The 17,249-nt window shown below is 38.0% G+C and overlaps 1 protein-coding gene across 5 annotated transcripts in view; it reads left to right on the top strand.

The window, feature by feature from the left end:
- The window catches only part of LOC150084061 (protein deacetylase HDAC6-like), a 463,437-nt gene that overhangs the window by 245,725 nt on the left and 200,463 nt on the right, over positions 1–17,249 (top strand). For all 5 annotated transcript variants that reach the window (XM_090375877.1, XM_090375876.1, XM_090375878.1 and 2 more), the window contains 2 exons: positions 4,406–4,555; positions 16,462–16,680. In XM_090375877.1, the coding sequence (XP_090232003.1) occupies positions 4,406–4,555; positions 16,462–16,680 (369 nt within the window). The remainder of the gene's footprint in view (positions 1–4,405; positions 4,556–16,461; positions 16,681–17,249) is intronic.

The raw sequence follows: 17,249 nt of genomic DNA, 5'->3' as shown, positions 1-17,249 counted from the left end.
TGATTTCTGCATTACTTTAGAAAGAGTAGAAGTAATTGCAATTGGGCCAATAATTGGATGGGAGGGATTTGTCACACTTTTTAGGAACTGGCTGGATATGAGCAAACTTCCATGCAGAAGGAAAAACACCTTTGGAATAAGAAAGTGAAAAGAAACAATACAGAACAAGAGTAAGCTGTGAGAAAAGGTTTGAGAACAAGTGGAGGAATACCATCGATGTTGAGCTTTCTTAGCATCCAGGTTCATCAAAATCCTTCTGGCATCCCTTTGACAAAGACCAAGGTGGCATTCAGTGGAGTGTACTGGGAATGGTAGGAGGTGGTTTACCAAGATCATTAATACATGAGTTAGAAGAAAAATAGGATGCTAGCAGGTCAGCTTTATCTTTGGCTGAAGTTGCAATGAAACCATATCTGGATTTGACAGAGATGGCCAAAAGTTGAACCAATAGCTTTGGCAAGAGACCAGAATGTTCAGCTACCATTTGGACAAGAAGCTTGTTTGTTATTTGGTTTTTAGGAGCATTAGCAACTAAGGCCATATTGCTCTGGGAATATGTGGTGGTCATTCCCTGACCTTTCCGCATCCTCCGTATTTGGTGGTGACGGGCTCTGGACAAGAAGCAAGTTTTCTGCTCTTAGCCTGTTCAAAATCTATTTTGGACTGATAACTGCTTTACAGTTGTTGCGAGCTTTGGTGTAGTGCAGAAAATGAACTTGGGAGGTTTGGAACAAGTCAGTTACGATATGCAACTTTCTTCTCTTGAATAGCCATAGCACTTATTGAAAACCAAGGTTTAGATAAAGGATGAGATTTTAAGGTGGAATAAAGGATTCCATCCCTACAAGAATAATTTTACTGCCATGATTTGAGCAAATATTGACATCAGAAGTTTTGAAACAGTAATCCAACCAAGGAAAGGAAGAGAAATCTTGCAGATTATCCTATTTTCCATTCTTGTAATGTCAAACAACACTAGGTTAAGAATGGCCATGAGAGAAAGGCTCCATTGGAGAAGAGACCATCACCAATTTGTGATCTGAGGTGCCTAGAGGACCACTGACTTAGAAGGGTTATTTGTGAGGAAAAGATCAAGCGTGTTGGCTGCGTGGTTAGGAAGTTCTGGCATTGTAGTAGGTAAGTGAACAATCTGTGTGAGGTCATTAGTAATTGCAAAACCTCAGCATCTTGACCAGCCGGGTCCATGTGACTAGAAAATGGAAGCCAGTTGGAGTTGTGAGCATTAAAATCACCAAGGAAAATTACCTCACTGTTAAGAAGGCTGGAGTGGAGAATGTCAAGTTTCGAAGAGAGGAAGTCAAAGCATTCCAAGTGATTATTGGAGTTCGGAGAATGATAGAGACAACAGATGAATTTGACAGAATGTGGTAGAGAAGATCGAAAAGAGGAGATTCCAAATTACTAAGTCTCTGACAGGGAATATCAGAACAGATATATGCACAAGTACCACCTTTGAAGGGAAAACAATTTTACAGCAAATCATTCAGACTACTGAAATGAGCAGTCGTTGAATCAACTGATAACTGGGATTCTGTCAGAAAAAAAGTATATGGAGTTTTTTAGACTGTAAGTGGAAATGGGCATCATTGAGATTAGAACTGAGACCACATATACGAGGAAGGAAGTATTTGGGAGGTTTAATTGATTATCCCATAATGAGCCATTGACAAATGAAATAGCTCATCAAAATAAAATAGATTTTGCTGGGAGCTCTGTGCTGAATAAACAGTGGATTCCATTGAATTGTCATTGAACAAATTTTTTAACCCCAAGAAAAATAAAATATAGCTCCATGACATCCTGAGGAGATGCAAAAATTAGATTGTCTTTTTTTTTAGACAGAGGTGAGCTACATAAGCATTGCTTTCTTACATGATTTTGCCATTTTAATACTAATGTTACATTACTAAAGCTGTTCTTGAATATATGTTTTCCATGATCTCATCCTCAGGTCTTAAGTTTCCTCTACAAAGGCATATTATCTATCATTTGAAAGTTTGTGTTGTGGAATTGAGTTTGCATTTAAGAAAATTAAATTAATTCATTTTTAATTATGAAATTTCACTTAATTTCTTTTTTTCACCAATTTGCAGTGTGACAGCTTCACTATTGTGGAATGACAATAGCTCTCTATAAGCATTTAACAACTGGTGGTGTAGTTTGGTATTGTTGTGAGAATCCCCTTCCCGTAGAAAACGTAGTTGATCTCGGACAACTGAGTCTCAATCATGTACATAACCAGTGGAGCAATTCAGTCATTAATTTTTAGAGATGATAAATTTTGTGAGAAAAATTTAATACATACAATTTAATACTGGATAAGTTAATGTATAATTTAAAATACAACATGCCTGTAAAATTGTATTATTTTTGAGGTAAGAAAAAAGAAAAATAATTGAAAAATTATTCTTACAAAAATACTAATGGTTTCATACATTAAGAGCGTACAATAGAATAAAATAGTCGGGAAAAGAATGAAATAAAATGGTTAGGAGAGAATAAAGCGGTTAATTGGAAAACAAATTAGTATTGATTTTAAAATTCAAATACTGTGGATTCCGGTTATTTGGGCCACCGGTTAATCGGGGCAACCGTTTATTTTGGACAAATCTTAAAAAACAGAACCCAATCGAGAAAATAACCAGGGTTTACTTTGCTTAATTGGGATAACATGCCGTTTAATCGAGGCAGGAGACCGCAGCACTGGAGATTACCCTACGACCGTACCACGTGGTTCGGTCGGATTTCTGGAGGTCACAACCATAAAACAATAAGTCACCTGTTTATTGGGCTTTTCTGTTAGTGCAATCTATCATAAATGGATAGTAAACTCGATCTTATTGAATTTGCAATAATACCGACAGCTGGAATTCTGTGAGTTATTATGGTGAAATGTGGCTGACCGGGCTAGCCGGGTAGGTAAAGTGCCTGCCTGGCAACCCAAACGTCGCGGGTTCGATTCCCGCCTCTGGCTGGATATCACAATGGTGCCGAACCAACTGGTTGGTTGGATATCCCGGCCACAATACAAGAAGGAAGCAAGAAAAAACTGGTTCCTTCGTGTATTGATCACATCATACGAAATAAATAAAAAATGGTGAAATGTGTTTACACTTCCATGGAATCTTCTTACATATAAAAAAATAAATTTTCAGAATCTTCTCTTCATTCCTATTTTTAAAACTTTGTAACTTGTTACTCCGTTCTCACTAGCGCGTATCGTGTTACTTGCAATTTGTGCGTGCCATGTTCTTTGTTATTTATTGCTTATCTTTTTACTATTTTAAATTTTAACCTCCACCCACAAATGTCAGTGAACAGAAATGTCAGTTAGTTTACGGTTTGTATTAATTATTATTACATTTATTACATTATTATTACGGATTAATAAATTATTCTGATTATCATGTATATTCTTCCGATTTTCACCTATCATTTAATTTTTTAATTGGTAAGGTAATAAAGGGTAAATTTGTGCTTAATATATCTTTACTTTTATAGCCTGTGGATAATATTCCTCCTGTTTTTGCCAATTAGAATCGCTGTTTAATAAAATTAAAATTCAGTTCACAAACATGATCACAATGAACGGCACTTATTACACATCATATAGTGAACGGTACTTTACTATGGTGACTACATCATAACGTGATTTGATTGTACAGTGAACCAGTTGTAAAGTGGGGGTCCATTGTATTTTTGACATGAAACTTTGGATAATTGGGGTAGCTGCTTAATCGGGCCAAAATGCACTAGTCCTGATGTGTCCCAAATAACCGGAATCGACTGTATTTCTTTAATAAAAGAGGAGAAATGTTATAAGTGTACTGGAGAATGTCATAAAAAACATATGTTTGGGGGGGGGTGGAAACAGGGAGAATATCAGTACACCTTAAAAACAACAAGAAAGACAGAAAATAGTGAAAAATTCATGGAAAGCGTTTACATATGCACCCAGTACATATGTAAACACATACACTAGCAAACTTTAAATCATTGGTTGGGAGTAAAGAGGGAGAGAGAGAGATCACAATAAAGAAGTTTATCTTCTTTTATTCAATTTCTTGCAATACAATTTTTATACAATTTCTACATTGTAAAATACAAAAATCAGATAATTAATACAAGCATTGGGAAATAAACCATAATATGGATAAATTGTTCCACAAAAAAGTTTTTTACTTTTTTTTTAGTAATCTTGTTTACCTACATGGGTTGGGGATGATATATGGCATCTCGGTTAGATGATTATATATAAGCTGCAGTTATTGTGCCATTTTCCATTTTGCTCTAGTTAGGAGTAGTGGATATAAAAATAACATGCTATTTACATTTACACAATGTGTAAGCATAAATTCTAATTACTTTATACTGTTCTTTCTAGTGTTGTCGATAGCATTTTAAACGTGATATCTGTGCATCGTCCATATTGGCGATCATTGTGTCTTCAAGGTAGCTTCAAGGAAGGCGAAGAAAAAGAACTTGGGGATAAAGAAAATATTCCAACAAATGATGAATATATTCCACCAAAAAGGTAGAATTAACTGCTTTTTAGTTTTATATATGTAAAGGTTGCTGTTGATAATAGTTAACAACCTTGAAAATTTATTGCAGCCAAATTATACAAATCAGTTTAATGTGTAATACAAAATGGTAGAAGATGTGGTATTGTCAGTTTTCAGTTGAAGGAGAAGGCTATGGGCATTTTTTGTGCACAGGAGATTGTGGAAGTTTCCAGGTCATGGAGTCTTGTTTGCTCTCCGGGGTAAAGTGATGAACCCATGTTTCATTTGCTGTGACTATGCGAGCAAGAAAATCCTCTCCTTTGTCGCTGTATCACAACAGATTCTCCAGACACATCCCCATGCGTTTTGCTTTGTCCTTCTCTGACAATTATCGGGGCACCCAGCAGCAGCATACCTTTCAAAAGCCAAGGACATTGTGAACAATTTCGTGAACAGTCAACTTACTTACATTCACTATCTGTGCAATTTCACTCGCCTGTTTTCAAGAGCGATGCCCTTAATGTGCAAAATATTGTCTTCTGTCTTGCTCAATGAAGGCCTGCCCTCTGTACATTGATCTTCAATGTCAACACAGCCTGCTTTAAATTTGTTGCACCAAAAACACACCTGCTTCTTTTTAATCACCTTTTTGCCATACACAGCAACCAGTTCACAGTGATTGTCACTTGGTGAAGACCCTTTTGCTGCACAATAACTTCACAAACACCTGTTTTGGACCACACTCGCACAGTATCTGCCATTTTGCAACTGGAATTTGCTGTGAGGCAACAGTACTGCAACACTGTGCTGGCAGACTTTTTGAACATTATTAATGGGTCTATATGTCCGCCGCATTTCATCTCATTCCCTTTCACCGTTATTAAGAAAAAAAAAAGTGTTACTTTACTTTTTGGAAACCATTCATATATTCTGAAAGCGTGTTTAAAACTTCTTGCTTGTATTCTATGTTTCAAAATAAGAAAAAAAATGATAAAAAATCAAACTTTTGTCTCATTCTGAATGATTACAGAGCTACAGTTGTTTGAATTTTAAGAACCATCCATGGAGTTTTGAATGGTAAAATATAATAAAATAAAATTAAACAGACATGCTTAATATGAATGAACACTTTATTAGGTATGTGTTTTTAAATACTCTATATAGTTACTTTGTCTGTTGTCTGTATTTTCTGAACACTGCATTCTAACTTGTACAACAAAGAACTATACATTTTGGATGCTTACATATTTGCAAGATTTCATCTGAATTTAAAATGTGCTGTTTACCTATCCTTCTGCCTTTTTTTTTTGTGATGATATTTGTAATAAATGGTGATATAGAGAGGGATATCACATTTATTTTGAAAAAGAAAGATGTTAGTAAAGTGCCCTTTTCTCTGAAATGAAGATGAAAGCCCGGGTTTGGATTCTTTCAATAATTTGGAGATTGGTGAGAGGAGCATTTCCTAGGTCAGTCATTGGTAACCTTTATGAGAAATTTATTTGAAATTGTAACTCCATCCTGTGACCACTTCCTGTATTTGGCTTCTCACAGGAGTTTTCTGTAAATATAAATATTTATTTAATTTTATAATAATATTTTGAGCATGCGTTGTATATTACAATATGTATAAATTGAAATGCATCTCTGCTCATGCTGGTATTTTGCTAATTTTAATAATTTTACTTCTAAACTGATTTTGATTAACCAATGTTGAAAAAAAAAATAAAAATATGCAGATTCATAAACCCTATCTAATATTATATTTGTTCGTTTATTTTATTTTTATCTTTATTAACTTTTAATGAGCAAGCTGGTATATGTTATTTAAGAACAAAAGTAAAAGGCTAACCATGTTGAAACCAGTGCCCTTGCCCACCTACCTTCCAACAAGCCATATTTTTAAGATTTCCACTGAAATACATTTAAAGAAGAATGGGCCTGTGGTACTGGATTCCATGATTTAAGAGAGCAATACCGCACATCCAGTGGAGACAGTAACTATATTTTAATAAGTTAAGTTAAGATTAATATATGTAGCTTTCAGGGTAACGAACCCCTTCTTCAGCAAGTGAAAATAAATGCATACAGAATACTAACAAAATATAGACATTAGAGATAGAATAAAATAAATACTAAATGAGCTGTGCGTGCTCAGATAACTTTGAGAGTGCGCACATGACCACAAGATTGTGCAAACATTCATTCACTAGATCGGCACTCATTGTTGGTGCACAGACTTGTATGGAATTGCTGCCAGTGTTTGTTGAGTTTCAAAACTGTTGATTCTAAGATAGGGTGTAGCCTTTTACCCTTGCAGCGATTTAAGGCTTTTGGACAGCTTGATATATTTAACGATTCTAACCAAAGCATTGACGGTAGTGTTGGGATTGGTCAGTCACCTCACAAACGCATCTGGGGTTAAAGTCATGATGAGTTGACCAGAAATGTTCCGCAATTGCAGAGTGTTCAGTGTCACCTAGGCGAGTCGATCTGTCATGTTCTGCAAGGCGATCCTGAAAGCGTTATGAGCTCTCCCCTATGTAGCAACTGCCGCAATCGTGGCATGTTATGTGATGTACTATTCCGCTACGTAAGAGGGGGGTGGTGGGAGTTTTTGTGATGGCAAAAACTTCTATTTCAGGGCCTTATATGCCTTTATCAGATCCTCCCTGAGATATTTAGTTGCCAAGCTGTGCAGTTCATTCTTTCTAAGTCATTCTTCACATTGATTGGCACCCTTTACTAATCTGGATGCCCTTTTCTGAACTATTTCTAGAAATTCTGTCTTTCTTCAAGTGTATCCTCCATTCACGAAATAAATGCAATTTCACTATTGTCTTATACTCGTACAATTAGCATTAGCATTAGCATTAGTAGAGGCATTTGATGCAAGAAAGCAAGCTTATGCAGCATCAGCCAAAAAAAAAAAAAAAAAAAAAAGTAACATAAATAAATAAAAATAACCACTTCCACTTCACCCCTCTGTTCGTTCGAAATACCTGTCCAGCTGAGCCTTAAACTTATTTAGGCTATCAACTTCCACGACAAGGGATGGAAGTCTGTTCCACCCACCAACCACCCGCTGGCTAAAGGCAAATTTCAGCACATCTATCCTACATCTGTCTTTCCTCAATTTGAATTTATGCCCTCTCAGGTGATTTTTCTGAGCTAGAGGAAGAATCCCATCAGCATTGAGCATGCTCAAACCATTCAAGGCTTTGTACACCTCTATCAGATCACCCCGCTGGTGCCTAGTTTCCAGACACTGTAATTTGCAAAACTCAAGCCTTTCTTCGTAAGAGAACCCCTTTGTCCCATTCACCAATCTAGTTGCCCTTCTCTGTACTCTTTCCAGCAGCTCTACATCCTTCCTGAAATGAGGCCTCCAGGCCTGTATACAGTACTCTAGGTGTGGCCTGACCATTGCCTTATACAAGGGAATAATCACCTCCTCATCCCTGCTAGAAAAATTCCTATATATCATTGACAATACACCATGAGCTACTCTTGCAGCTCGTCTGCACTGCTCAGAGAACTTCATATCTGCCTGCACCACCACCCCCAGGTCCCTTTCATTCTCTACCACTGTCAGTGTAGTACCACAGAGTTGATACGCTGCTCTGGGGTTGCTGTTTCCCATATGTAGTACTTTACATTTGTCAATGTTAAACTTCATTTGCCACCTCGAAGCCCATCTGCTCAACCTTTCCAAATCCTGTTGCAGCAGCATAGTGTCAGTAGTGTCCTTGACAACCCTGCCAACCTTCGTATCGTCTGCAAACTTGGACATTAAGCCTGATATACCATCATCAATATCATTTATAAATACAGAAAACAATAAAGGCCCCAATACTGAACCCTGAGGGACTCCACTAATAACATTAGTCCACGATGAGCAGTGTCCATTGATTACCACTCTCTGTCTTCTCCCCCTCAACCACCCCTTTATCCATAGCAGCAACTTGCCTCCAATGCCACACTGCTCCAATTTGTGCAGCAGTCTTCCATGTGCAACAGTATCAAAAGCCTTTCTAAGATCCAAGTATATAATATCAAAATTATTCCCTGCATCCAGTTCTTTTGTGACTGCATCATAGTATCCAATCAAATTGGTCAGGCAAGACTTCCCCTTAACAAAACCATGCTGTGTCCTAGCTATAACTGAAGTCTTGTCTAGATGATCCTGCAGTGCTTCTTTCACCAGTGCCTCCATTAATTTTCCGGAAACAGAAGTTAAACTCACAGGTCTATAATTACTTGTGTCAGCCTTTGATCCCCCTTTGTGAATTGGGGTCACATTTGCACATCTCCAGTCAATGGGTACCTCCCCTGAGTCCAAGGAAGCTCTCATAATTATGGCTAAGGGTTTGCTTACCTCCTTTGCTGCCTCCTTTAATATAACTGGATAGATCCCATCCACCCCAGGTGCCTTTCTTGTGTTTATCTTCAACAATTTCTCCTCCACTTTGCTCTCAGTTATTACAAGATTCTCTAGCTTACTGCTAGAATTGAATACACCTCTGGCATTCCCCTCGCTGAATAACTCCTCATGTGTGAATGTCGATGCAAAATATTCATTTAGTTTGTTAGCTACCCGAGCAGGGTCATCAACAGTTGACCCATCGATCTCAAGTGGACCAATCTGATTCATCCCCTTCCTTCTAGAGTTTACATAAGTAAAGAACTCTTTGCTGTTTTTCTTCGCATCCCTTGCCAAGGATCTCTCGTAATCTGCCTTCGCCTGCCTAACCTCCTTTGTAACTTGGTTACAGATCAACTTGTATCTATCATAGGCGTCCGTGTCACGTGTTAATTTGTATGTATCCCATGCATTTTTCTTCTCTGCCATATGCCTCATTAGTTCATCTGACAACCATTTAGGCCTAAACCTTGAACAATATTTCTTAGTTGGTATGTAAAGCCTAGTAGCTTCCACGATAAGTTCTTTGAATGCTTCCCATTTTGAATTTGCTGTTGGCAATATCATCAGTTGATCCCACTGTATAGAATTTAAATACTGTCTCAGTCCATTGTAGTCGCCTTTACGAAAGCAATACCCCTTCCCTTTACCCCTAATGGTAGTTACCTCTTTGAGTAAATCCCACTTCAGCACACTGTGATCACTGCCACCAAGTGGTTCATTTATCTGCAGATTCTTAATGCATGAAGAATCACTACTGATAATCAAATCAAGAGTATTACTCCCTCTAGTTGCCTCCCGAACATGCTGATGTAGAAAACAATCATCCAATAAATCCACAAAAGCCTTGCTACTGTGTGAGTGACCAGCCCCCGAATTCCAGTCAATATCTGGGAAATTAAAATCCCCCATTATAAGACTCTCTGATTTACTGGCCCACTCTATTTCTCCGAACAGTTTCTTATTATACTCATCAGAGTCATTAGGCCTATAGCACACTCCTACTCTCAATTTTGATCTCCCAATGCTTATGTCACACCAAACTGACTCGACACTGCACTGTCCAGCGATGTCGACTGGCTTCACTTCCTTGGATTTTATGTGTTTTTTAACTAATAGCATAACCCCTCCTCCCTTCCTATCCTGTCTATCCTTTCTGTAGACATTGTACTCCCCAAATTCCAGTTCTGCATTTCTTATATCTGTGTGACACCACGTCTCTGAAATCCCCACAATATCTGCCTTTGATGTTTTGAGCAATACCTCAAATTCATCAAATTTATTTACTAAACTCCTAGCATTGGTGTACACACAAGTATACATGCACCTGTTCTTTTTCTTAGCTACCCTAACACAACCCATGTGTTTACTTGTACCCCAATGATTCCCAGCAGTCTCTGAAATATCCTGCATCTTATTTTCCAGGCTGCGGCTCATTCCAATAGAAGCAGTGCAAGAATCACTTTCACCTCTGCCAGTGGCTACTGTTAATCTATTAGTCCTTGTATCCCCCCAATCTAGCAGTTTTCCGACCCACCTAACATTGCCTCGATAGCATCAGCAAACATTCTTGCACCCTTTCTATTTAAGTGTATCCCATCCCTGTAGAAGCAGTCTCTCCTGTTAACAAGTACAGACCAGGCTGAAAAAAATTCTACCCCTTGAGCCCTGCACAGTCTTTCCAGGGCCGAATTGATTGACAGGGCTCTCAATGGGATAATGATACCCTTTTCTCTATTTGTGAAAGTCCTATATATATCATAAACAAGATACTAATTCTCTTCTGGATGCCTGTTTATATTGTGTGGAAAATTTCATGTCTGGCTGAGTCATAATCTCTAATTCTTTTTCATCCTGAACTACTTTTTAACTCCCCTCCCAGCAGCAGCTTATAAGTAACTCCTGAATTTCTGTTCCCTAGATGCAAAATCTTTAGAAGCATTAAACTTCAACTGTCATTTTTCAAACCATATGTACAAAAATCTAAGTCATTTTGAAGTAAAATGGCTTAGTTCTGGTTGTTTACCACCTTTCCTACCTCTAATTATGAGAAAACTTTGACTTATCGAATCCCTCAATGTCATTAAGGAAGACAAGAAACAAAAGTAGCCTCAACTCTGATTTCTGAGAACTCCACCTACTACACTGGTCCACCTACTACACTGGTCCATCCTGAGATATGCTCCTTTATGACCACTCTTTTCTTGTCTTTTAGCCAGCCCTTGATCCAACATAGGATCTTACCATTAATTCCAATTTGCTTCAGTTTGTAATGGTGAATTGTAACAAAAACTTTGAAGTTAAGGTAAATAATGTCAAAGTTGTTTCTTGTGTCCAACTGTCTTATGACTTGGTTATAATAATTAATTAGTTGATCAGACAAGACTTCATGATGGTATCCTTTGGACCTTGAGGTCGTCACAGACATTCTCTCAGATATGTCAGACAAGCTGTTCTTGCTACCTGGGAGTCTAAAACGCTGATGGAACTGATATTTGGGTGACACTCAAGTCAAAGTGGACCCAATTTTGGCGAAGTCCGGATGGTCTATGACAGCCAAATCCTCTGCTTGCACCTTCACGATGGTGGGACTGTTAGTAATCCTGGGTATAACCTTCATGCACAAGTACATGGTGGGTGACCACCCAGGTGTGAACCAACGTAAGCAGGGGTCGAGGTGTGGCGCCCACACCACATGGAGGAACGCCGCCCCTCTATGTTACCAGGCAGTACTAGGTGGTAGATGACTCTCATCAACCGGTGAAATACCACCACTTTGCTTATTGGAGGCTTGAAGTGGTGGAACCGATGTTTAGTCTCTAGAGCTAAGTTCCGGCCAACCCTTCCCTATCTCTTCCATCATGCAGTATGATTGATGATTTTTGAGGTTATGACGAATGTCGTGGCGAGATCCAATATTCCTTACATTTCGAGGGTACAGCTCTAAAACGGTGTTCGCAGGCCGGCCGCTAGTTAGTACACCGGACTGAACCTATTGGTAACTCTCTAGGAAGCTTCCGGATCAGCTAGTGTATAATCTTGCTACCTCTACTCTGCCAGATAGTGACTGGAGGGAGTCCGAGTAGTGTGTGTGCGGGGAGCATTGTCGAGGCCACGTTATGTCAAGGATCTGGGTATATTCTTACCACATGTACGCCATATCCAAAAATTTCATTACTTCATACAGCATGTCCCACCCACTTTTTCTTACTATTGAACACACCATGAATTGTCAAAATAATAGAGCAAGCTTATCTGCGAAAAGATCTAAACCTCCCAAGCACTTCCTAATTCATTTCACAAATATACGTGGTCTCAATTCTAATCTCAACGATGTCCATTTCCACTTGCAGTCTTCCAAACCCCATGTACTTTTTCTGACTGAATCTCAGTTATCAGTTGATTCAACTACTGCTCATCTCAGATGTCCAAATTATTTACTGTATGATTCCTTTCACCTCAAAGGTGGTACTTGTGCATATGTCCGTTCTGATATTCTCTGTCAAAGACTTGGCAATTTGGAATCTCCTCTCTTTGATCTTCTCTGGCTTAAAATCTCTCTACCTCATTGTGTAAAATTCATCTGTGGTCTCTACCGTTCTCCCAACTCCACTAATCACTTTGAGCTCTTTGACTTCCTCTCATTGCAACTTGACTTTCTCCAGTCCAACTTTCCTAACAGTGAGGTAATTTTCCTTGGTGATTTTAACGTTCACAACTCCAGCTGGCTTCCGTTTTCTAGTCACACCGACCCAGCAGGTCGAGATGCTGAGGCTTTTGCAATTACTAATGACCTAGCACAGATTGTTCATTTACCTACAAGAATACCGGACAATCCTAATCATACAGCCAATACGCCTGATCTTTTTCTCACAAACAACCCTTCTAAGTACAAGGTTGAAGTGAGAGGTCCTTTAGGCACTTCAGATCACAACTTGGTGATTGTCTCTTCTCCAATGGAACCTTTATCTCATGGCTATTCCCAACCTCGTATTGTTTGGCATTACAAGAATGCAAAATGGGATGACCTGAGAGACTTCTTTTCTTCTTTTCCTTGGTCTGATTACTGTTTCAAAACTTCTGATGTCAACGTTTGCTCAGATCGTGTCAGTGAAATTATTCTTGCAGGAATGGAATCCTTTATCCCACACTACACTTTAAAATCTCGTCCTTTATCTAAACCTTGGTTTTCCAATAAATGTGCTAAGGTTGTCCAAGAGAAGAACGTTGCATATCGTAATTGGCTTGTTTCTAATTCTTCAGTTTCATTTTCTGCCTACACTAAAGCTCGCAACAATTGTAAAGCAGTTATTAATCAGTCCAAACTAGAGTTTGAACAGGCTAAGAGTAGAAAACTTGCTTCTTGCCCTAATGGTAGCGAGCATTCTGGTCTCTTGCCAAAGCTATTGGCCGCAACTTTTGCCCATCTCTGCTCCCACCTCTGTCCAAACCAGATAGTTCTGTTGTCACTTCAGCCAAGGATAAAGCTGACCTGCTAGCATCCCATTTTTCTTCGAGCTCATGTATTAATGATCTTGGTAAAACACCTGCCACCATTCCTAACACGCTCCATTCAATGCCTCCTGTGGTCTTCCGTCAAAAGGATATCAGAAGAATTTTGATGAATCTTGATGCTAAGAAAGCTCCAGGTCCTGATGGTATTTCTCCACTTGTTCTCAAAACCTGTGCTCCTGAACTTACTCCTATTCTTTGCCGCCTTTTTTCACTTTCTTATTCCAAAGGTGTTTTTCCTTCTGCTTGGAAATTTGCTCATATCCAGCCAGTTCCTAAAAAGGGTGACAAATCCCTCCCATCCAATTATCGTCCCATTGCAATTACTTCTACTCTTTCTAAAGTAATGGAGAAATCAATTAACCGCCAACTCTTAAACTACCTAGAAACCTTCCGTCTGATCAACGATCGCCAGTATGGATTCCGCCAGTGTCGATCCACTGGTGATATTCTGGCTTATGTTACCCATTTATGGACTAATTCAATGGAAAGGTTCGGTGAAACACAAGTAGTTGCTCTCGACATCTCAAAGGCTTTTGATCGTGTTTGGCATAAAGGTCTTCTAAACAAGCTTCCATCTTATGGTTTGCCAACTGTTTTTAGTAATTGGTTATCCAGTTTTCTCTCTGATCGCTCACTGAGGGTGATGGTAGAGGGCTCTCTGTCTTCTAACTTCTCCACTAATGCCGGTGTCCCCCAAGGTTCAGTTCTTTCCCCCACTCTTTTCCTCTTGTATATCAATGACCTTCTTCCATTGACTGGAAATCCTATCCATAGTTTTGCCGATGATAGCACATTGCATTCAACTTTCCATTTTGAGAAACCTTGTCCAGCTCAATCAGCTTCAAGTTCTCGAAAATCTGCTGCCAATTCCTTAAATGCTGATCTTCAGGTAATTCTCCAGTGGGCAAAGACAACTTAGTTGATTTCAACCCTTCTAAAACTCAATCTTGTCTTATATCTCACAAAAAGGATTCTTCTGCTCCTATGCTTATCTTTAGTGACACTCCGATTTCTAGGCAAAATGATATATCTCTTTTGGGGATTACCCTGACTTCTAATCTCTCTTGGCACAAGCACATTACAAATATTGCTTCCTCTGCATCTAAAAAACTTGGTTTTCTCCTTCGCTCTCGGTGTTACTTTTCTCCCAAACAGCTGCTCACTCTGTATAAATCGCAAATCCGCCCTGCCATGGAATATTGTTCCCACATCTGGGGTGGTGCCCCCAAAACCTCTCTCAGGCTTCTTGATTCCATTCAGAAGAGGGCAGTTAGGTTAATTAATGATTCATCTCTAACAGAGTCTCTCCACTCGCTTTCTCATAGACGCACTGTTTCTGCTGCATGCCTCTTCTACAGATACTTCCATGGGCCTGTTCTTTTGAATTGGCTTCTATAATTCCCGCTCTCTCTTTCAAAACAGTCCGAACACGTGCCGCCACCAGCCAACATCCATTTACTGTCCAACTTCAAACCCACAGAACCAACTTTTCATCTTCCTCATTTATTCATTCAACTGCCGTTTTCTGGAACACCTTCCTTCATACGTATTTCCTGAAAATTACAATCTACAGAAGTTCAAGTCCAATATCAACAAATATCTTCTTTCGTCTTCTCAACCTCCAACCCAAGCAAGGTACTAAGTACTATAGGTTATAATACCTCTCGTGTTTGGGGTTCTCATAAAAAAAAAAAAAAAAAAAATCCATCATGGAAGTCGAACTCCCTGGTTCATAGTTGTCCATTACATCTTTTGCATTTCTTTTGTTGATTGAGGAGATGTTAGCACTTCTTTCCAGAGGAATATCCTCAGAATCCTGTGATGATCTCATTAAAATCCTTAACAGGTTGAACCGTTTTTTTAATTATAAAGAGGATGTATACTATCCACTCCCGGTTTGCTCAACTTCAGAAGTTTTCCCCATGTGTTCTTCTCCAAGATTAATGTATTACTTAATTTATAGCAATCTAATTCTTTGTCACTGATCCTTTGTGATTCAAATGGTCTTTCGACTGTAAAGATCATTGCAAAGTATCTATTTAATTTGTCTGTTACTTCTGTTGATCATTCTATAACTTTTCCAGTTCATTCATTCAAGGGATCCATCTGATTCAGTCTCTTCTGTTTTTATTCATGTACAAAAAAAGACTCTGTCTCCATTTTTAGTTCTCATTACTAGTGATTTCTCATTTTCAGCTTCTGCCTATCTTAACCCATCAGTGGTTTTTCTTACTTATACATATGTAATACTCATGTAAATCATTATCTCGTAATAGTTAGTATATATATCCCATGATTTTTTTTTTCTCTCTCTTTTAGCTCAATTAAACCTTTAACCTCTCCGATCATCCACCTGGACACCTTTCTTTTATGGGGCTTCTCCACTGGAACAAATTCATTGATAGCTTCCCAGATAAATCCCTTGAATCTTCCCATAATGAACTCATATTCAACAGCGTATAGTTGTCTTTCCAGTTCGTAGTACCCTCTCTTGAAGCTCTCCCCTTTCCCTTGACCACAAAAATCTCTTTGAGCAAACCCATTTTCTTTGTTTGCTTACCAAGTCATTAACTGTTGATTTTCCATAGAGTGATTTAAGTTCATTTTGCTTGCTTCATGCTGCTGAACATTGAAAGTGAAGTAGTCAGAAAATAATATTTTTTGGTAATATAATTGCTGTTAATAAAGGTATTCTTTATTTTTATTATCAATATGTTGTCAGAATAAAAAATAAAATGAGAAATTTTCAGGTTTGCTTTAAAAAAATTTATTATTTTAATGAATAATATTTATTTATTTATTTATTATTAATAAATAAATGTAAAGCAACCCATGCACCTGCACTTGGATTTTTTTTTATGCTATGCCCACTACAGAGTTAATAGAATAAACTTATAGGATTATATTTAAAGTTTTTTTATATATTAATTATAATTTTTTCAATGTGAAATTTTATATATCTAACATTCTTTCTGACATTTACTTTTGTATATGTAGGCCAAATCCAGATATAGAGTTTGTGGGGACACCTAGTTTTGAGAAACCTGATTCCTATCCTATTAGAGAATTTTATACTGTTCCTACTGAAGAAGATAAAGTAGTTTTAGAACAAACTCTGCAAAACCTTGTATTAACCACAAATTTAAGTGTTTCTCCTTACCGTACATGTTTAGCCTTTGATAACAGAATGGCTCAACATAAAAATTCTGAAGAAAAGTAAGTTAATCTGTTGCTATTATTGTCTCTTATATGTATCCAATATGTATGTGCCAATAACTAACTTGTTAAGCTACGTAGTACTATGTCATGTATTATCCTCCCCTGTATGGACATATGAATATAGCTAACAACTCTTCTAAATTCATATCTTTGTGTCTTTGCATTCAAATATTAGCATTAGCATTAGCAGAGGCATTTGATGCAAGAAAGCAAGCTTATGCAGCATCAGCCAAAAAATAAAATAATAAAATAATAAAATAAAATAAAATAAATAAATAAATAAATTTAAAAAAAATAAAATAAAATAAAATAACCACTTCCACTTCACCCCTCTGTTCGTTCGAAATACCTATCCAGCTGAGCCTTAAACTTATTTAGGTTATCAACTTCCATGACAAGGGATGGAAGTCTGTTCCACCAGCCAACCACCTGCTGGCTAAAGGCAAATTTCCGCACGTCTATCCTACATCTGTCTTTCCTCAATTTGAATTTAGGCCCTCTCAGGTGATTATTCTGAGCAAAAGGTGAATCCCATCAGCGTTGAGCATGCTGAAACCATTCAAGGC

The sequence above is a fragment of the Mastigoproctus giganteus genome, chromosome 6 (assembly GCF_048544385.1).
Source record: "Mastigoproctus giganteus isolate SK-2022 chromosome 6, ASM4854438v1, whole genome shotgun sequence".
In the NCBI taxonomy this organism is placed as follows: domain Eukaryota; kingdom Metazoa; phylum Arthropoda; class Arachnida; order Uropygi; family Thelyphonidae; genus Mastigoproctus; species Mastigoproctus giganteus.
Note: the sequence above shows the minus strand (reverse complement) of the source record. Positions and strands in the feature narration are given on the sequence as shown.